The following is a 22,797-nucleotide window of genomic DNA, read 5'->3' on the forward strand; positions in this document are numbered from 1 at the left end:
ACAGTTGCATAAGCTCCCACAGCCATGGCCATTTGCGCTTCCCTGCAAACTTACAAGCCAACACATGAGCAATAAAGGCAGGCTGATGGCCTAAATTGGGCTTAGAATTTGAAGACTTGGGGGGCAAGATTAAAGCAGTTAAGTATAGCCCAAAAGTGTATCTAGCTATGGTAAAGGTTAAATATTAAAATAAATGGCAAGTTAAAACAGTTTCATGTCTATGTTTTTGTTTTAAGAATTTTGTAGTTTTTTCCCTATCTATGTTTCACTGGAGGCAGTCATTCTGCCTCCACAAAAGGAAGTGGATTTTCTAATCCTGGAAGCCAACAGGAAAATTATAAATTCATTTAGTCACAGGCTCATCCATGTTAGAATAGCTGAGAGAATGAGAAAAATCAACTTGGTTATGTCAAATTTCTTGTTCAAACTCAGAGGCCTTTCTGTTCTCAAAGGCTCTGAATCACATTAAACAATGTTCTAAACCAGAACATCTTCCATTTAGTACTTAGCTTACACAGGTACTGTGTCTAAAGAACTGAGTCAACACCCAGAGAAGCTCTGAGATCCTAAAAATCAGAATGTGGATATGGACATGAACTCCATGTTGGACTGAGCTCTACAGAAAGTGGTAGGTCTCTCGTTAATACTGAAAGAGGATAAATACAGTAGCTGTGACAGGGAAGCCAGTTCTCACCCATACAAACTGACCCCTGAGAGGAGTTTAAGAGACAGAGAGACACATGGGGGGGGGGGGGGCGGCAAACAGGAAATAGACAAAACCAGGAAACGGGGGACCAAATCAGAGGTTCCAATTTCCGACCTCAATGAGATGCTGGAAGAGTCATCAAACTAGCAGGAGACCAAACTTACTGAGCTCAGTGGTCTGTGTGTGTAACTGTTTCTTTGCCGCCAGACACAAGCAGTCACTCCTATTCACCACAATGTGACATTGTCACTTCTTTTTGTTTTGTTTTAAAGACAGGGTTTCTCTGTTTCTCTGTGTAGTTTTGGAGCCTGTCCTGGAACTCACTCTGTAGACCAGGCTGGCCTCCAACTCACAGAGATCCACCTGCCTCTGCCTCCCCAGTGCTGGGATTAAAGGCCTGCGCCACTGTCGCTCAACATTGTAACTTCTAACAACTGAGTAGCAAGGAACAGACTCCAGCCTAAGCAGAAAATTGAACAACACAGAAAATAATGTCTTTAAATACTAGGCAATGTACAAAAACCTGTGATATTTGGAGGAAAACACCAAAGACAGTCTTGGTTTGCTGAAGGCACTTCATGGACTGGGGATAAGGAGAGGTACTCAAGCACAGGATAGAGGAGTGACAAAAGCGGGATTTTTCCAGAGCTCTGGAACTAGATTTCCAAGCAAAGCCCTCAGAGCTGCTGCTGGATACTAAGTGCCCTGTTTATGTGTACATGTGCGCACACACACAAACACCAGGCAGAAAGGAAACAGGAGCTACAGAAGCAACAAACGACCAAACCAGAGAGAGATCTCAGTGCTGACCAGTCAGAATGCAAGGTTTTCACAAAATACCCAGGTGACTCAAAAGACTGAAAAGAACCAGTAGGGCTTAATTAGCCCTAAATCAGCAGTTGGCTATGTTTCTGTAAAGAGCCAGACAGTGACTGACTACTTTTAAGATTTGCGGGCCACACACAGACTGTTACATACCCTTTTGTTTTAGAGACTCTTAAAAGGAACAAGCTTGGTGGTGCATGCTTTCTATCCCAGAGGCGGAGGCAGACGCATCTGAGTTAGAAGCCAGCCTGGTCTACATAGAGCCAGGATAGCCAGGGCTACACAGAGAAACGTAGTAGGGGAGGGGGGCTATTAAAAGAATATAAACTCCAACTCTTCGGTCAAGAAAAGTACAAAAACTAGGCCAACTAGGACTAACTTAGAAGCTGTAGGTTACTGGCATCACCTTAATGAAAGCTACATCCTAGTAAGAAATCTATACCAACTAAGGGAGAAACCCAGATGACCCTCTTCAAAAAAGCCAAACAACTCAGAAGAAAGATTTACCATTCAACAATAGAACATGCCCAGTGTTCAGTAACTATTCAAAAACATGTCAAGCTGGGCAATAGTGGTGCATGCCTTTAATCCCAACACTCAGGAGGCAGAGGCAAGTGGATCTCTGTGAGTTCAAGTCCAGCCTGAAATGAGTTGAGTTCCAGGATAGGCTCCAAAACTACACAGAGAAATCCTGTCTCGAAAAACAACAACAAAAAAATGTCAAAAAGCATAAAAGATACAACACATAACCTGACCTGACACAAACAGCCAGAATTAACAAGAATTTTCAAATAACTTATAAATATAATGTTCACAAAGTCAAAGAAAAGTGAAAATAAGAAACAGATTGTAGCTAAAACAATTTAGAATAAAATTGTTAGGTCAATTTCAAAATGCATTATTAGGATATAAAAGCAAATAATACTATGAAAAAGATTGATGAATCACAAGACATAAATATTTTATGAGACTGGGGAAAAATGAGTGTTCAACAGGAAGACAGTCCTGAGAAGTCTAATCCCAGACGTAGAAGGAAGGGACTAAAGTCTTGGAAGGAATAATGTCTGCCAGGTTTTCCTCAAGAAAATAATCTGTAAGCCTATAAACAATCATCAAACATCAAGCCAAGAAAAACAAACATTACCAAAGCATAAGATCAGCTACTAAAAATAGTGATTTAAAAACAAAAAAAAGAGGGGGGGGGGCTAGAGAGATGGTTCAGGGGTTAAGAGCATTTGCTGCTCTTCCAGATGAACTTGGTTCAATTCCCAGTACCTACATGGCAGCCCACAACCATCTCTAAGTACAGTTCTAATGCCCTCTTCTGGGCCCCAAGGGCACCAGACACACATGTTGTACACAGACATACATGTTACCAAAATACCCATACACAAAGTAATTTTTAAAAAGATTATTTGGAAATGTAGAAAAATACACACAACATACAGAAAAACAGGCATATAATTACCTTTTTAACCACTATGCCAAGGAAAGATAAAAATGCTAAAAATATGATAAACAATAAGTCAGGCAAGAAATTTTACTACAATATAATGTTGGAGCAGGGAGGCCAGAGAGATGGCTCAGTGGCAAAGAGAATTGGCCACTTTCAGAGAACTAGGCTCAATTCTCAGCACCGGTATAGTGTCTGTAACTTCAGTTCCCAGGGATCTGAAACCCTCTTCTGGCCTCTACAGACACCAGATACCCAAGTGGTATATGGACATACATACATAAAATAGCTAAAAAAAAAAAAAAAATTGTACAGCAATAAAAAATGAACTGTTCAACACAAGCAAATTACCAAACAGTTCAACAACATGTAAAACTAAACAGGAGTTGGAAGATGCACTTAGTTATGGAAAAAACTATAAAGAAACACCCAGGCGGTGGTGAAACACGCCTTTAATCCCAGCACTCAGGAGGCAGAGGCAGAGTTCAAGGCCAGCCTGGTCTACTGTGTTAGTTCCAGCTCAGACAAGATTGTTACACAGAGAAACCCTGTCCCAGAAAACTAAAGGAAAGGGGGGGTGGGGTGTACTTAAAAAGAATACGATAAAATTTAGATTATGTTACTATAAGAGGAGAAGACACATAAGTGTATAAAAATCCTGGAATTGTTACACTTGTGTTCAAGGTTTAGTCATGAAAAATCAATGTATTTTTAGGAGGCTGGGTCCAATGTGGTTCAATGACACAGTGTGCTCAACAGGCTGAAGACCCTGGGTTGTAACCAACCCCAGCACTACTCAACAACAACAAAAAAAGCCTTTGCAACTAACCATTCACTATCTTAAAAGTGACAAGTTAAAACAACATTAGCGTTAAACAATTCACTGGACTTTTGAAAAAAGGGACTCTCCACTGAGTCTCTCCTCTTTCGGTCCAGGCATCTCTTCCTTTTGGGTTTTTCCCTGTTGATTACTGCTATAAGCACTACTTTTTATGTCAGAAAGACTGGTCACAAAGTCACTAAGTGAAAAATACAAGGCCCAGACCAATGTCTACAGTGTCACTTTTATAAAAGGAGAAAACCAAAAGGTAGGCAGGCACTCAGGAAGGGCTGGGGGAACATATGGTTGGCTAAGGAGGGATAAAGACTCTTCCCTACACTATCTGGCCTTCTGAGTTTTCTTTCTTCTCTCTCTCTCTCTCTCTCTCTTTGTGAATACTATTCTCAAATAGACAATACTATGCCCAAATAGATTCAGTGAAAACCTCATTTCCACCTGGCAGATAACACTAACTAAGGAATTCTAATCTATTGCTAACTTATTCATATGAATTAGAAAAATAAAATTGATAATACTTAAGATACGAAAATTATGTGTACTTCAAATACATTCACATTAAGATGGAATTCAAATACAACCAGTTTACTGAAAAGGAAATTGACGGTTTTTGCTTAAAAGCTTCAAAAACTAAAATTATAACTCTAATTTCCCACAATTTATACCTTAACATTTCAAAGACAGCAACCTTTCAACTCAGTCCATGGCCATGCCAAATGTTCATCTCAGAAATAGTTGATGACACTTTCATGACTGCTACACTGTGGCTTTCCAAAGATGGTATGCTTAATATACACATGCCATACATACTAGACAGACAGACACAGACACACAGACATACACAGACACACATACAGCTACACTGTGGCTTTCCAAATATGATATGCTTTAATATACATATGCCATACATATTAGACAGACAGACACACGCACACACAGGCACACACACAGCTACACTGTGGCTTTCCAAATATGATATGCTTTAATACACATATGCCATACATACTAAACACACACACACACACACACACAAACTAGAGATGTGCACAAAACATCATTTAATTCAAAGCCTCCTTAAAACAAGGCCAAAAATGTTGAATTATCTAGCTCACCAAATTAGACGCCATCAAACCTATGCCTGGAATCCTAGCCCACTAATCTCCATAAAATGATTTTCTGAAATGTCAAATGATAATTTAAACACATCAGAATTATCCTTAAAATGACAATTACTACTAAAAATTGTTAACAAACTCAGTTCTTAAATATAATTTTTAGGTCTTATACACAAGAGAGGTTTATTTTTTTAGCTCTTGTCATCTCTTATGAAGTAAATCTCAACTATAAATATCAGTTACCCTATTCCTTTTCACTATTTCATTATTCCTTTTCACTTTTTAAAACTAAGTATTTATGCAGAACTCAAAATGATACCAGGCAGAGTTGCAGAGGCTAAATGTCACTGGTATGACCTATAACCTTAGCCTTCTGAACAGTGTCAAATAAGGTCAAGACAGAAGTAGTTTAAACATCTACAAAAAGCATAGCTCTAACTTCTAGAAAGGAACATGAGTAGACTTCAGGATAGAATGAAGTGAAAACATCAATTTAATAGTGTCTGGGTTGGGGATTTAGCTCAGAGGTAGAGCGCTTGCTAGAGCACAGGCCCTGGGTTCGATCCTCAGCTCAAAAAAAAAAAAAAACACACAAAAAAAAAACAAAACAGTGAGTGTCCCAACCAAATATCTCTTAGATCAATAAAGTTATCAGCCAGCAGAGACACAGAACAGAAACAGATGTTAATTAAGAAATGATGGGCAGCCGGGCGGTAGTGGCGCATGCCTTTAATCCCAGCACTCAAGAGGCAGAGGCAGGTGGATCTCTGTGGGTTCCAGGCCAGCCTGGGCCACCAAGTGAGTCCCAGGAAAGGCACAAGAAAGTCCCAGGAAAGACAGAGAAACCCTGTCTCGAAAAACAAACAAACAAAAAAAGAAATGATGGGCAACCCATGCCGACCTCAGGAGGTAGGGATTTGAGGTTAAGTCCAGCATGGACTACATATAGTCAGAGTGTATCTTAAAAAAAAAAAAATAAGACACATACACAACTCAAACACTTCGTACCAGTATTTGTGACTTTTGGGGTTCTTTATATACTTTGGAGAACAGTCTTCAGATGTGGGGTTGGTGAAGATCTTTTACCATTCTGTAGGCTGTCTTTTTGTCTTATTGACCGTGTCTTTTGCCCTACAAAACCTCAGTTTCAAGAGGTGCCATTTATTAATTGTTACTCTCAGAGTCTGCTACTGGTGTTATATTTAGGAAGTGGTCTCCTGTGCAAATGTGTTCAAGAGTACTTCCTACCTTCTCTATCAAGTTCAGTGTAATTGGATTTATGTTGAGGTCTTTGATCCACTTGGACTTGAGTTTTGTGCATGGTGACAGATATGGATCTATTTGTAATCTTTTACATGTTGACATCCAGTTATGCCAGAATCATTTGTTGAAGATATTTTCTTTTTTTCCATTGTAGTTTTGGCTTCGTTGTCAAAAATCAGGTGTTTGTATGTGTGTGGATTAATGTCAGGGTCTTCAATTCAATTCCATTGGTCCACATGTTGGTTTTTATACCAGTACCAAGCTGTTTATATTACTATAGCTCTATAGTAGAGCTTGAGGTCAGGGATAGTGATGCCTCCAGAGGTTGCTTTATTATACAGGATTCTTTTAGCTATCCTGGGTTGTTTTTCCATATGAAGTCAAGTATTGTTCTTTCTAAGTCTGTGAAGAATTGTGTTGGGATTTTGATGGGTTGATTTTGATTGCATTGAATCTGTAGATTGCTTTTGGTAAGATTGCCATTTTTACTATGTTAATCCTGCCTATCCATGAGCATGGGAGATCTTTCCATTTTCTGACATCTTTAATTTCTTTCTTCAGAGACTTAAAGTTCTTATCATACTGGTCCTTCACTTGTTTAGTTAGAGTTACCCCAAGGTATTTTATATTATTTGTGGCTACTGTAAAGGGTGATGTTTCTCTGATTTCTTTCTCAGCCCTATTATCATTTGTGTATAGGAGGGCTACTGATTTTTTGAGTTGATCTTGTATCCTGCCACTTTACTGAAGGAGTTTATCAGCTGTAGGAGTTCCCTGGTAGAATTTTTGGGGTCACTTATGTATACTATCATATCATCTGCAAATAGTGAAAGTTTGACTTCTTCCTTTCCAATTTGCATCTCCTTGATCTCCTTTTGTTGTCTTATTGCTCTAGCTAGAACTTCAAGTACTATATTGAATAAGTATGAGGAGAGTGGACAGCCTTGTCTTATTCCTGATTTTTCATTTTGAGTTTTTCTCCTTTAATTTGATGGTGGCTGTTGGGTTGCTGTAAATTGCCTTTATTATGTTTAGGTATGTTCCTTGTATTCCTGATCTAAGACCTTTATCATGAACTAGGGTCTTAAGTTTAATTTTAATAAATTACACGTTAATTCTTAAAAATCAAAGAAACCAGTGAGCAATTTTTTTGTTTAAAAACTCACTTTCAGGAGGGCGGTGGTGGCACACACCTTTAATCCCAGCACTCGAGAGGCAGAGGCTGGCAGATTTCCTTTAGTTCAAGGCCAGCCTGGTCTACAGACTGAGTTCCAGAACAGTCTCCAAAAGGATACACAGAGAAACCCTGTCTCAACACACCAAATAGATAGATACATAGATAGATAGATAGATAGATAGATAGATAGACAGATAGATGGATAGATGGATAGATGGATAGATGGATAGATAGATAGACAGAAAATAAAAACTAAAAACTCACTTTCAAAGATGCCAACCTTTACCTAAGTTTTCTCATTTATTAACTCAAATTCCTCCTCTCCCATGAAGCTCTACGTACATATTCTCCCACTTCAAAACACATGGATTCACCCTATAGACACAGCAGTCCTCTCCAGCACAAGGACCACTCTATACCCTGCTGTGTCTAGTAGCATGTGACACATGGCACCCAGCACACAGCAAGCACTGGTGACTCCAGCAGGACTATGGAAATGAACAGTTTCTTTCTGGATGCACTGTTACCTCTGTTATATCCCAATGGTGTAAAAACTGGTCCAAGTCTGTAAGGTAGAGAAGCACAGGGGAAAGCGATGTCTGGATGACATGAGGAACTCCTCGAAGGTTCTGAAGCCAGGCCAACTCCTCTTTTGAAAACCCTAATGTGGGGGACAAACAGAGCCAGCTGAAAAATAAATCACAGAGCAGTAATATACAACACTCATAATAGCTCTTCTTTGTTGTATTTCTGTATCTTACAGTGTCTTAAGGAATTAAATCCTAGAAATGAAACCATAAAATTTTCACATTAACTACACATACAAAGGATGTGATCTGACCCAATCTCCAACACAGCAAAAAAAAAAAAAAAAAAATTTTTTTTTTACCATTTCTACTGGGAGCTTTAGTAATCTTGAATTTTTAAAAGGGAGGGGGGCAGTAGGTTTTAACAAGGAAAATGAGTGGAGTATGGTGTCACAGGTCTTTAATCCCAGCACTCTGGAGGGAGAGGTAGGGGGATCACCAAAATCAAGGCCAAACAAAGTTTCATAGGGAAGCGCTGTCTCAAAAACATGATACAAAGCAAATGAACAAACAGGAAACAGCAATAATATGATTCCTTCCAAATACATTCAACACTGTATGTTCTTATACAATGGTCCTCCAATGCTTTTCAGTTACTCATTGGCTCTAAGTCTCTTCTTTGGGGAGAAAAGGGTGGAATGGAGAGGTGGATCACCCACCTGAACATGGATTACCTTACCTAACATAATTCTCACATCCCTCTTGGCTCTTTTCTACTTTGTCCAACACACACAGAAACCTGCCTCCTGACCAGCAGCCCTCAGAATGAGCAGACTGCCACAGATACTGCACAACATGCTAACTGCTTCCATGTTAACACCATACTTCCATAAGCAAATAAGGAGGCTAGTGTCACGGTCACTTTTTAACTTGTGTTCTCTTTTTAACTTGGCATGATTGTTAATATGGCTACCTGTAAGTGTGGAAAATAAGAAGCTGAGATAGTCCACATCTGTCATTAAGTAGTCATTAACCGAGTGGCTCCATCCAGAAAAGGACGATCTATAAGAAACAAAAGAACTATTACCAGTCTGTCTTTATTAAGAGTCAGAGGATGGCAGAGGGCTGGAGAAATGGCTCAGTGGTTAAGAGCACTGGCTGCTCTTCCAGAGAACCCAGGTTCAATACCCAGCAACCCACATAGCAGCTCATGGCTGTCTGTAATTCCATTTCCTGGGGATCCAACACCCTCAGACAGCTATATTTGCAGGCAAAACAATGCACATAAAGGCAAAAATAAATAAATAAACAAACAAACCATTAAAGAAAAATGAGGGGTCTTCAGAGATTAATCCCAGGACCTCCAAGTACCCTAACACTGAGCCATAATCCCAGTCCTGTGTTTTCCTTTATCATAAACAAACCTGGCAAAATTACTCAGTGTAAAGCACCTGCTACCAAACATTATGACCTGAGTTCAGTCCCTGGGACCCATATGCTAGTAGAGAACTGACTTCTGCAGATTGTCTTCTGACCTCCATGTGTATGTGTATGTATACATGTACACATGTACACATGTACACATGTACACACACACACACACACACACACACACCCCTTAAATAAATTAAATTTTAATTTTAAAAAACAAATCTAACTGCAAGTTGTGTAAAACCCATAGTATATATACTGTTTAAACTTCATACACAAGGACCCCAGTATTGTAATTATGAAAGTTAGAGGTACAAATATTTAATAGTTATGTCTCATTAAAAAGTATAACTGGCCCATATATATGATGTAGCAAAACTTCAGCACGTTTCAAAATTAGATCCAAAGAGCCAAAGAATTTTTTATTTCAGTGGTAGGTTCCACCAATATGTACTAAGTTTTTATTTATACAAAAAGTCTTGCCGGGGTGGATTACCTTTAATCCCAGCAATCGGGAGGCAGAGGCAGGCAGATCTCTGTGAGTTCGAGGCCAGTCTGGACTACCAAGTGAGTTCCAGGAAAAGGCGCAAAGCTACAGAGAAACCCAGTCTCAAAAAACAAAAAACAAAAAAAAAGGTCTTACTCTTGCCAAGTAAGATAATTAAAATAATGAAATCTCAGCTTCACAGCTCACTAAAGCAAAAAGCATCCTAATCAGAGTTAAAAAGTTTATTGTTAAAGCAATGATATGCTACATTCTGGTATACCCTCACAAAAGCATAATAAAGCAGAGGATTTCAAACAAAGTCTAAATGAGCTGGGCATAGTGGCACAAACCTGTAAACCCAGTACTTGTGAGGCAGAGGCTGGAAAATCAGGAGTTCAAGCTCACCCTCTGCTACACACTGAGTTTGAGATCAGCCTCGGTTACATGAGACCCTTTCTCAAAAGACCAAAACCAAATGTAAAATGAGAAGTCCTTGGTTCCTCCTGTAGCACAAGTTACTAGCTGTTCTCTGAAAACCCCTCAGAGCAAGTCTTCCTTAGGGAAAGTGTGACTGCCAAGCAGAGATGCAGCAAAAAGACACAATGATCAGACCTAACCAGCTGACATTACAGACTTTATCAGGCAACTGAGTAAATGCCAGATAGAATTAGGCTTTTCTAATTTACCTCCTGTCACAAGGGGGTTGTAAAACAAACAAACAAACAAAAAACCCTACATTTGTATTTATTAATATTCTTAAATAGGAGGAGGCACACTAAATAAGCAAGCATTCTTGTACCATTCCAAGGGACATGCAGACATCTATGGAGGTATATCACAGGAACTCGACAGAAAGGACAGCAAGAGGGACAAAAGAGTTGATAGAAAACATCCTCTTACACCCAGGAAATACAGGAAGCAACTGTGCCACCCAGTGGCTACAAGGAGAAAGTCCACTTCAAGTTTGACTTGGAACAAATCTCAAGCAGCCCATTCTCTCAGTTTTACCCAAGCCAGAGCACTACTAAAAGGAGCAGTATAAATAATTATGCAAAAGTGAAAGCGGCAAACCAAGTTTGGTCCTGGAAATTTGTACCACATGCACCCTCATGAAAACCCAAGACAAAGTTTCTTAGTCCAATTTCTCTCTGTTCAACACTGTAGAGAAATGTCCTTATTCATGTTTTTGGGGAAAAAGATTATCCATAATTATATTACCCAATCTAGCTATAAAAATCATGGGCAGAAATACAAATGAGAAAGGCCATAGAACATAACATTAGAAGTTGACAGTAAACACAGTATCACTTTAGTTTTAAAGACAGCATGAAATACTACTTAGCAATTGTTCCAAATACTCTTACAAGAATTTGCCACATGGCATAACTGTTCAGGATTGAGTTGTTTTCTATTCAACAGTGGTATTGGTAGGAGGGTTGTTGTAGAATATCATTTCAAGGTGTATTACTTTTGTGTATTACTTTTGTTTATGCTCTGGAATGTTTGGGTATTTTGTTGTTGTTGTTTTGGTTTGGTTTTTTTTTTATTTATTTTTGTTTTGTTTTGGTTTTTGGTTTTTGGTTTTCTGAGACAGGGTTTCCCTGTGTAGCTTTTGCGTCTTTCCTGGAACTCGCTTGGTAATGCAGGCTGGCCTCGAACTCACAGAGATCTACCTGTCTGCCTCCTGAGTGCTGGGATTAAAGGCGTGTGCCACCACCGCCCGGCCCTGGAACGTTTAATGACGCAAAGATGTGTTTGATTAAATAAAATTCACCTGTGGTCAGAAGACTGTCAGCAACTAGCTAACAGGAAGTGGTAGGGAGGAACCAGGTGGAGAAGGGTTTTTAAGGAGGGGAGAAGAAGCATGAGGGCTTTTTGGGAAGACGCCAGCAAGGAAAGGTGAGCTACTTGCTATTCAGCCTCTCTGAGGAGAATTCCCCCATAACCTTTGAATCTGGAGTTCTTTAGAGGGAGAGGTTTAGTTAAGCTCCCTTGTAGCTTTAAAAGAGTGTGTGAGGGAACAGCATTCCCTCAGACTGTGGCACCTGCAGCCCAACCACTGCTAGTAGCCACAGCTGCAGTGGCTGATTCAGGCAGCTGTGGCAACAATGTAGAAAAGGCCAACAGGAGGTGGATGTCAAATCCTAAGAAACTATAAATGGGTGGGAAAAGGTACAGGCAGTAATTCTAAGTACCCTTCTTAAAAGCTGAGAGAAAATGAACACGGACAGTGTCTAAATGATGGGGTTTTCACACTGGGAATAACCTAATTCTAACAAACAGCTGGGCAACAAAACTACAAAAGGTGAACTTAATCTCTAAGCCCCATTAATGCCACAACATAAAATTTATCAAAGCTATCTCTGGAAAAATAATCTGGCAACAGCACCTAGCAGATACGGGATTAAGAAGCAAGACTTTTATACCAATACAGGACAGACTAAAAAACCGGCTGGAATATAATCATGGTCTAGCAGAAAAGGAGAGACACTGAAGGAAAAAACCCTGAAGTACTTAAAAGTACATCTGAAGGAACCAAACAGACTACTACTGAACCAGGACAAAAACGAGGCCTCAAACCAACACTCTCCCACTGAACTCCAGCCCCAGTCACAATCTGCTGTTACTGATTATGAACCTTCATTATCAGTGTTGCAGACTAATCCAATTTTCCAACCATCACTACAAATCTCCAGAGGAAAGTTAAATAAAGCAAGACTGTTGAACCCATTCTTGACAAAAGCTAATAAACTTTAGACAACCATAACTGATATTCATAAACATTAAATGTAGTTTCCAGAGACTCGATTTCAGTATTTAAAAGCTAATCTTAACAGAATCTTAGACACTGTAGCTAAGGAACAGTGTACCCTCCAATGGAAACCAGTAAGTAAAAACACTTCTGGTTATAGATAAAAGAAAGAAATTTCAAAGGCCTAACATTAAATAAGGGCTTACACCAAAGTTGAGTTTTTTCCTATTTCTATGGAGGAAAAGCATAGAAAACTGGTCAGTGCTTCAAACTCCTAAAAATATAACCATTCTGACACACAAACACACACAAGTAAACCTTGACTTTTCATTTATAAACAATACTGTGAACAGCTCATGCTAGAAAAGTAAGGCAGACAATTATGAACCACAGTGCAGTTTACAATAGCCAAAAATATGTTTATTACAAGAATCAACTGATACCTGGGCCTGGTGGCACACGCCTTTACTCCCAGCACTTAGGAAGTAGAGGCAGGCAGATCTTGAGTTTGAGGCCAGTCTGGTCTACAGAGACTTCCAGGACAGCCAGAACTATACAGAAAGATCCTATTCTCAGAAAACTAAGCAAAACAAAATTCCTGTATCTCCACTGTGTAATGAGAGAGAGAACGACGATACACTTAAAACACAGCTCACTTCAGGGATACCTCATGTACAGTATTCCAATCAGAGTGGCAGCCAGACTTGAACCAAGTCTCCCCATGATGCAGCACCGACTTAGCCGAGAAAGCAAGTCCGCAGGCAGCGCAGGAAGGAAGTACAACAGCTGAACCAAACGCTGCTGAGATTCTGCAGGAAGAACCACCACCGCGCCTTCCTGTGGATCTGGGGGGGGGGGGGGTTGTGTGAGTATGAAATTCAGCTACAAAGGTACACAAACTCAGACTAAATAATTAAATCGCCTTGATGACTTCCAATGAAGTCAAGGCTGACAAATGATGTTAAATTTCAATCTTAAAAATCACATATGGCTTAGTAAGCTATTTAAGTAAAATACTGAACATAATCATTTTTGACACTATTAACTTTACAACATCCAACAGTCTTCACAGAAACAGATTTTTTTTTTTTTTAAATAAAAATGTTGATGGTATTGAAAACAGGCTGGAGACAGGACTCAGAGGTGAAAAGCATGTTGCTAGTGAGGACCAGATCAGGTGGCTCACAACTGCCTCTAACTCAAGCTCCATGGAGATCTGATACCGCTGACCTCCAAGAGTACTGCACCCACATGCATAAACCCACACACAGACACATAATTTAAAATATATTTTTTAAATCTTTAAAATAAAGTCCTGATAGGCAAAGCTATAAACAGAATATACATTAACTGTTGTCAGGAGCTGGAGTAAGGAAAGACTAGGAGATGACTAATAAAAACACAGTGTCTTTTGGGAGTGATGAAAACGTCCTAGAATTAGGTAGTAGTAATATACTCAAGAATCACTGAGTTATACAACATAAATATACAATGATAGAATTTACAGCATGTGATTTATATCTCAATAAATGTAAGTCATATATACTTTACAAATATAAATGCCAATAAGCTTTTATTAGTATTTTTCTTCAAAATACTAAGTAGTAAGTGTGGTGGTATTGTGTTCCCCAAAATATTGTGCACCCTAATAAACTTATCTGGGGTCAGAGAACAGAACAGCCACTAAACATAGAGGCCAGAAAATGGTGGCACACACACCTTTAACCCTAGCATTCCAGAGGCAGAAATCCTCTGGATCTCTGTGAGTTCAAGGCCACATTGAAAACAGCCAGGCATAGTGACTCAAGACTCTAATCCCAGGAAGTGATGGCCAAAAGCAGAAAGGTATTTAAAGCGTGAGGACCAGGAACTAGAACCTGGTTAAGCTTTTAGGCTTTTAGCAGCATTTCAGCTGAGATTCATTCTGAATGGGGACTCAGAGGCTTCCAGTCTGAGGAAACAGGATCAGCTGAGGAACTGGCAAGGTAAGGTGGCTGTGGTTTGTTATGCTTCTCTGATCTTTCAGTATTCACCCCATACCCGGCTCTGGGTTTGTTTATTAACAAGACCTAACAATTCGTGCTATAAGTAAGTCAGTTCTAGAGAGGAATAGAATATTGATATTGGAATCATCAAAGATACTCATGATGATTATCTTTGGCAACTATCTTGCCAGCAAAGCATCAAAAGAATTTTCAAAGTACCTTTTCAGTTAAATTTATGAATTGTTTTAAAGATAACTTAAGAATGAAAATAGTCAAGTTAGGCATGGAGGGACGTGTACTCGAGGTAGAGACAAGATCTCATGTTTGAGGGGCTTGAACTTCATTGTGAGACCCTGTCCCAAACGAACACACCTTACAAAACAACAACAAAAACAGGTAGGGAGAATATAAAAGGTAAAAACTATTCCAATATACTATCTAGTAATTTGTTTGAGCAATTTACCAAAAGAAAGACAAATCACAGAACTCCCTTTTAACATTCCTTGTTGGAAGAGATGTAGGCCACCTCCACCACTAAACACCCACACACCATAAATTCGTAGAGCAGCAGCTTGTAAGCTTTTCAGTAAGTCCTTATTTGCTTGTGCTGCCGCAGTATGAATGATATCAATCAGTTGTGTGGACAGCTCAGGGTTTCGGGAGCCAAGGTGAGAAAGCTGCAAGGGAAGGCCCGCCAGCCAACGGGAGAGCACTCTGCTTCGGTACCTTAGGAAGAACAGGATAAATGTTAATTTACAAACGTGAGCTATTACTACAGCCAAAACCAATCCTTTTTTCTATTGAAATATAACAAAAGTAGTGATTTACAAATAACGCACTTTCTTACTTAAGCATTTGAAAGCAGGTAGGATACTGACATCCCTTTTGTAGCAGGGGCATTTTGCCCACTAAGTTACATAATTTCTAAATGAGCAGGGACACCAGTGAGATCTATGTGAGTTGTTTATCCTGTGTTAGCTACCATAAAATATATGAAACAATAAACTGACGCCTTTAGAATGTTGCCACCATACAAAACAACTTCAGCCTTGCACTATCTTAGTCTGTTAAGATATGGGGTATAGTTTTCTAGCACTATGATGAATTCTTGTTGATAAATTTTATACCATTTCTTGAATTCAACAAATAGACTTTAAAGACTTAATCATACTGATGTACACAGACTACAAAACAACTCAGCAAGAGACTAAGGGTAAATAAAAAAAAATCTTTACCTCAATCTGTAAGACCTCAGTTCTTCTTTCTGATAGATTTTACTGAAAAATTTGATTAACAAAGTCCTAACTGGAAGAAGCAGGCCTCTCTGTTGATAGAGCGTATACACCGCCTTAATGAGATTCTCTGTAGCCTCTGAGAAGAGAAAGACAACAACTGCATAGGACAGACACTTCTTCCACACAGTACTTCTTTGTTCCTGGGCAAAGCTGTCTTAGGCATAAACTGATGCTTATCATATATAGCAACAGTGTGACACACAAAAGTCAAAGCAACCAGAGATTACATTATCACTTTTCTTAGGAACAAACCTAGGATGACAAAAACCAAGGTATTAGAAAGGATGAAAAAGGAAAGCTTTGATTTGAATGGGGAAAGAAAATTAGTAAGTCACTTCAAAAATCTAACTTAATTTCAAGCTAATCAGAGGAGGAGTAAGCACATCCAGAAGACAGACATCCTCACCAGTTTGCTGCAGAACGGCCCCAGCCCAAGAAAGCAACACTGTAAGCCATAGTCCCAGTGCTCAAGCACACTGCTTTGTAGACACGTAGGCCTGCAATGGCTTGAATGTGAGTAGCACAACTACATGGAGGGACAGCAATCGCTACTTATGCCAGACCCAGAGCGCCTCTCCTCTACCACCTACCTCTGTTTGGTTGCATCTGTATCAGCCTCCATGAGACTCCAAGCAATCTGTTCAGCTGTTTACTGTTCAGCCTAGCACCACCTTTAAGGGTCTCCGTCACAAATTTCCTTATTGTTTCTATCCAACTGGAATCATTCTGCAAAGTTGAGGCATTTGCCAGCGAGACCATGATATCAGACAGCGTTAAATTCAGTAAAAGATGATCTACATTATTGGAGAGAACCGTGCAATGCTTGATGCTAAAAACAAAACACACACACACAGATCTATAAACCACACCTGCTTGTGAACACTTAAAATAGTCCTAACAAGGATAAAAAGGTTTTTTTTTTTTCTTGTAGAATTTACAATTTCCAAGAAGACAGAGTACACGGCAACTTAAGGCCATAGTTCTAGAAATAAAACTACCTTGTGGAATCAAGGTTAAATTAAAAAAAAAAAATTAGAGCATCTATGGCTCTGGACATTATTGAGTTACTATTACAAGAAGAGCAAATGGTGATACCTAATACTGCACTGGAATCTTAAGACTTTCTACAAGGGTTGTTAAGACCTAAAAATCCTAACTCACTTCAAGATATTTTTAAGGCAAGAACTTGTATTTAGTGGAACATTACAATAATACTGATTTTTACTTAACTTCAAACTAATCATGTTTCAAAAGAACCACTAATTTCTCATCATAATTTGCTTGTGCATGAAATAAGAGAACTGCAGGGTGTGGTGGCATTATGCCCCTAATTCCAATACTTGGGAGGCAGAGACAGCTCAATCTCTTGAGTTCAAGGGCAGTGTGGTCTACATAGTGAGATCCTGTCTCAAAATAAACAAACATTAAAAATTGTATGCTGGGTAGTGGTGGTGGTGGTGGTGGTGGTGGTGGTGGTGGTGGTGGTACACACCTTTAATCTCAGAACTTGGGAGGCAGAGGCAAGTGGACTCTGTGAGTTCAAGGCCAACCTGATCTACAGAGTGAGTTCCAGAACAGCCAGGACTGTTTCAGACTATTTTACAGAGAAATCCTGTCTCAAAAAACTAAAAAGTAGCCGGGCGGTGGTGGCGCACGCCTTTAATCCCAGCACTCCTGGAGGCAGAGCCAGGCGGATCTCCGTGAGTTCGAGGCCAATCTGGGCTACCATGTGAGCTCCAGAAAAGGCGCAAAGCTACACAGAGAAATGCTGTCTCGAAAAACCAAAAAAAAAAAAAAAAAAAAAACCAAACAAACAAAACCAAAAAGTAAAAAGAAAACTCATGCAGGTAAACAATCATGCAATTTTATAATTCATCTATTAAAATATTAAAAATCATTTCATTTCTTTTATCCAAGTAAAACACATTCCTTCCAAAGCTTCAAAGAAATTACAACATACCTCAAGCAGAGTATTATAAAAATAAGTTGCAACTTAGAATATATTCATCTCAGATTATTTAATAGTAGAGGCAATTCTGTTTAGAAAAACATTAGTCACAATTATAACTATCTCAAAATAACCTGAATAAATAAAGAAAAAGACAGTTCCAGGTAAGGTCTGAGCAAGGACATGTAGTGAATTAACATACATATCCAAGTACAGAAATTAAGTCTGGTACTACTGAGCATCAAATGCAAGGCCTAAGGGGAAAATGGTACCAAGCGACAATGAGTCAGTGGCTAAAGACATCCAAACAAATTCTGCAGACAAAGAAGAAACATAGATACTGCTTCTTTTAGACTACATGGGCACAAAAGGAAACTGAGTGTTACAGACTATTATCAAAGAAAAGGCTGTGTGGTTATTTAAACAATTTAGGTAAGCCATGTCAGGAATGACAAGAAGAGTCAATGTTGGAACAGACCAAGAAGGCATTTAGGAAAAATAAAAGTATCTGGATTTGAAATTTGTTTAAATGTATGTATATGGGTTTGGAGACTGTGAAGGAGTCAGGAATTTAAGCACTGGTGGTGACTTAAGAGAGAGGAAGAAAAACGGAGACCCAGACTAAGGTCTTGTTTTGGATATGCTGAACTTAAACATGGCATAAGCCCACAGAGAGGTGGCCAATGGACGACTCAAAACACAAGTCTGACACTGAAAGATGTCTCAGAAAGTTTAGAAAAGTACCAATTTAAATACTCCCAAGGAAGCTGAGAAAAATCATTTTTACCTTATGTAGTCAAATCTCTACTAAAAATGTGAAATTTCATTATTAGGAGAGAATGAAACCTTGAACACTTACTGTACATAAGTTTCTCTCACACAGCCTAATTACTATCTAGAACAATGGTTCTCAACCTTCCTAATACTGAGTGAGACCCTTTAACACAGTTCTTTATGCTATGGTAACCCCACCCAACCATAAAATTACTTCAATGCTACTTCAAAACTATATTTTTGCTACTGTTAATCTATGTTTTCTGATGGTCTTAGGTGACCCCTATGAAAGGGTCATTTGACCCTTAAAAAGGAGTCTCAAACCACTGATCTAGGTCTTAATGGATATCTGCAATTTAGAATAGTTAATTCTGTTCCTCTAGTTATTTACACAGCAAGTTTTAAAACTAAATATACAAGAGCTGGGCGTAGTGGTGTACACCTTCAATCCCACACTTGGGAGGAAGAGACAGGATGATCTCTGATTCTAAAGCCTACTCTAGAGTGAGTTCCAGGACAGCCAGAGAGAAAGCCTTTCTTGAAAAACACCTATTGAAATATCACTATAAAACTACAAGAAACAGGCTGGAGAGATGGCTCAGAGGTTAAGAACACTGGCTGCTCTTCCAGAGGTCCTGAGTTCAATTCCCAGCAACCACATGGTGGCTCACAACCATTTATAATAAGATCTGGTGCCTTCTTCTGGTGTGTAGGCATACACGTCAGAATACTGTATACATAATAAATAAATAAATCTTTTTTTAAGGCTATGAGAAACTGAAGAACAAAGAGAAAAAGAAAAATTGCAAGGGTGTTGGGAAGAAAAGCCAGGTATGGTGGCACATACCTGCAACCCTAGCACACAGAAGGCAAAGGCGGGTATACTGTCTAGTTTTATGTCAACCTGGCTCAAGTTAAGAGTTACAAGGAGCAGAGGGAACCTCAACTGAGAAAATGCCTCCATAAGACTGGACTGTATGCAAGCCTATATGGCATTTTCTTAATTGATGGATGTGGAAGAGTCCAGACCATTGTGGGTGGGGTCATCCCTGGGTTGATAGCCCTGAGTTCTGTCATAGGGGAGCAAAATAGGTAAGCAACACTCATCCATAGCTTCTGTCCTTTGGTGATGGACTACAATGTGTGGAAGTACAAGACAAAAAAAACTCTTTCCTCACCAACTATTTTGGTCATGGTGTTTAGTCATAGCAATAGTAACCCTAACTAGAATAGCAGAACAATCAGTAGTTCAAGGCTATCCTTAGCTACACAGTAAGTTAGAGTCTAGGCTTGACTATGTAAGACCATGTCTCAAAGAGAAACAGAACAGAAGTAACATTTAAATTGAGTCAACTCAAAGATGACTTCCTAACAGCAATAGAAACCAGGAGATTATAAAGTGTTACTGTGCACATGCACAAGGAAACCTAGAACCTTACATTGCTAAAACCATTCTTCAGAAATGGAGAAATGGGGGCCAAGGAGATGGTTCAGTGGATAAGAAGATTCCAATCCCCAGAATCCATGTATAAATCCAAGTATGTAATGCAACTGCCTATAACTCCAGCACTGTGATAAAATGGAGACAGAGGACCACTGGGGCTTGCTGACCACCAGCCTACCTCCACATTCTTTTAGAGACCCAATCATGGTCTTAAGTATCTGCTTAGGATCTTGGAATATGTTTACGGCTATATTTAGACTTGGATTTGGCAGACAATTTCATAAAAATTAACCAAGTGAACCTATAAATTTGAAGAGAATAAGGTAAAAAATAAGGTAGAGCATGACCTCTTGAATTGCCTCAGGATCATACACCTGCACACACGAGTATGTAGATAACACACACACCCTCAAAAAAATAGAGAAATGGTACTTTTATTTAAAAAAAAAAAAAAAGGAAGAGAGAGAGAGAGAGAGAGAGAGAGAAAGACAGACAGACAGACACAAAAAGCACAATCCAGAGATTAAAAGCACTGGCTGCTCTTCCAGAGAACCTGGGTTCAATTCCCAGCACCCACATGGTAGCTCACAACAACCTGTAACTCCAGACCCAGGGGATCCAACATCTTCTGGCCTCAGTGGGCACTGAATGTACATGGTGCACAGATACATGTGCAGGCAAAACACCCATTCACTTAAAAATGAATAAATAAATGAATGAATAAATGAATGAATGACTCTAAATGATCCCAGATGTAATGACAGAAACTTTAAAAAGAGAACAAAAAGCTAGAACACTTAAGCTTCAAATTCAGTGAAAGATGGAAGATACCCAAAATTCCAATGTTTAATTGAAAGCACAAATTTAAACATTAGCAAACAATGTCCTTTGTTCTCCTCAAATTTGTAGGTTCACTTGATTCATTTTTGAATAACCTGCCAAATCCAAGTCTTGAACATATTCCAAGATCCTAAGCAGACACTTAAGACCATGAATGCAGAATCCTACATTATTGTTTTTCACTTGACCATATATACCTATGTTAAAGTTTACTAATAAAAAAGTTAAAATAATGATAAACTGTAAAATGAAATGATATTCATTCCAGGCAAGACCACACAGAGTGACATTACACAGAAAAGCAAGCAATTTAAAACCCATGAACTGAGGGCTGGAGAGATGTTCAACAGTTAAGAACACTTGCTGTTTTAGCAGAGGACAATGGATTTGGTTTCCAGCACATGGTTGCTCACAACCCTCTGAACCAGTTCCCAGGAATCTGATACCCTCTTCTGACAACCATGGGTCACAGACACACACACGCACGCACACCACATGCACACACCAACTTATATGTAAGCAAAATACTCATAAAATAAAAATAAACCTTTTAAAAAGCTATTATATGCCAGGCAGTGGTGGCGCATGCCTTTAATCCCAGCACTCGGGAGGAAGAGGCAGGCAGATCAATGTGAATTCAAGGCCAGCCTGGGCTACAAAGTGAGTTCCAGGAAAGGCTCCAAAGCTACACAGAGAAACCCTGTCTCGAGCCCTTCCCCACCAAAAAGGGGAGGGGAAAGGCTATTATAAAATTTCTTTCTGAAACTCTCCATTTAACTGAAATAATAGACTACAGGTAAGCATGACTATTGAATATCTAGTAAATCTTTAATAAGTAGCCTCTTCTTTATGCTCTTTCAGATGATATGGAGGGCATATATGTGTAGTGTTATATACGTGTGTGGTGTGTGCATGTCTGCAGGTACCCATACAAATGTAACATGGAAGCTCATGGACAACAACAGGTATCTTTCCTTGATGGTGTTTTGGGTTTGTTTTTTGTTGTTGTTATTGTTTTTTATTTGCTTATATTGTGAATGTGCATGGGCATACAGGTGCCACACTTGTGGATGTCAGAGGACAACTTGGAGGAGTCTAGTCTCTTCTACAATTTAGGTCCTGGCATTAACTCAGGCAGTCAGGCAAGTGCCTTTACCCAGTGACCCACCTCTGTCTCTGTCTAACCCCTATACCTTTCTTTTTGAGGCAAGATCCTTCACCGAACCTAAAAACTCATGAAATCGGCTCCAACTGGACTCTGACGTACTTGCTTAGGATCAACAATAAAATCATTCAGAAAGCCAAGAGTGTGCCCTAAAATACTTTTTCTCTACTAAAATACCCCATTTATAGTAAGAGGCAAGTACTTAGTGAATCCATGAAAAACTTATACAATCAATAACCTCATCAATTATGAGCACCTTGAACCTTGCTCAAAGAGCCTTAGTGTTTCTCCATCTCTCTGCCTTTGATATATTTCAACAAGTTTTGCCAGATCTTAAGTTCCCTTTCAAGTGTCTGCTCATTTGGGGCAATTACAATTTTACTGTTCCATCTTGTACTAGCTTGTCAAGTTTTATTACATAGCCTATTTTCACACCTGTTCTCATTTGAAGTAGACTTTAATTATTATTAAACTCCATCCTCTATGACCCTTTCTGATTTTCTTCAGGACAATACAACTTCATTATCAGTTTCCTGATGGACACATGGGAACAAATGGATGAACTTTAATAAGCTAGCTGCCTCAGCAATTTTTATTCGATTCCTATTTATGTAATCTGACATACCTCTGGCAAAAATCTATACAGAATTACAAACACAAAGCAGATTGCTAGTCCTAAGGCTTAAAGTAATTTGTCCATGGTCAGTCTTGCCTTGCTAGTCTTCATCTTCATGAAGATTCAGATGAGAGTGCCTCACAGTATACAAAGCTG

The 22,797-nt window shown here is 39.1% G+C and overlaps 1 protein-coding gene across 2 annotated transcripts in view; it reads right to left on the reverse strand.

Annotated features, from left to right (window-relative positions):
- The window catches only part of Tex10 (testis expressed 10), a 44,669-nt gene that overhangs the window by 11,059 nt on the left and 10,813 nt on the right, over window positions 1-22,797 (reverse strand). For both annotated transcript variants that reach the window (XM_036179400.1, XM_036179399.1), the window contains exons 6-11: window positions 16,445-16,683; window positions 15,795-15,930; window positions 15,110-15,285; window positions 13,242-13,419; window positions 8,878-8,966; window positions 7,905-8,038 (exon numbers count right to left, since the gene is read on the reverse strand). In XM_036179400.1, the coding sequence (XP_036035293.1) occupies window positions 7,905-8,038; window positions 8,878-8,966; window positions 13,242-13,419; window positions 15,110-15,285; window positions 15,795-15,930; window positions 16,445-16,683 (952 nt within the window). The remainder of the gene's footprint in view (window positions 1-7,904; window positions 8,039-8,877; window positions 8,967-13,241; window positions 13,420-15,109; window positions 15,286-15,794; window positions 15,931-16,444; window positions 16,684-22,797) is intronic.

This window comes from Onychomys torridus, chromosome 2 (genome assembly GCF_903995425.1).
Source record: "Onychomys torridus chromosome 2, mOncTor1.1, whole genome shotgun sequence".
Lineage (NCBI taxonomy): Eukaryota > Metazoa > Chordata > Mammalia > Rodentia > Cricetidae > Onychomys > Onychomys torridus.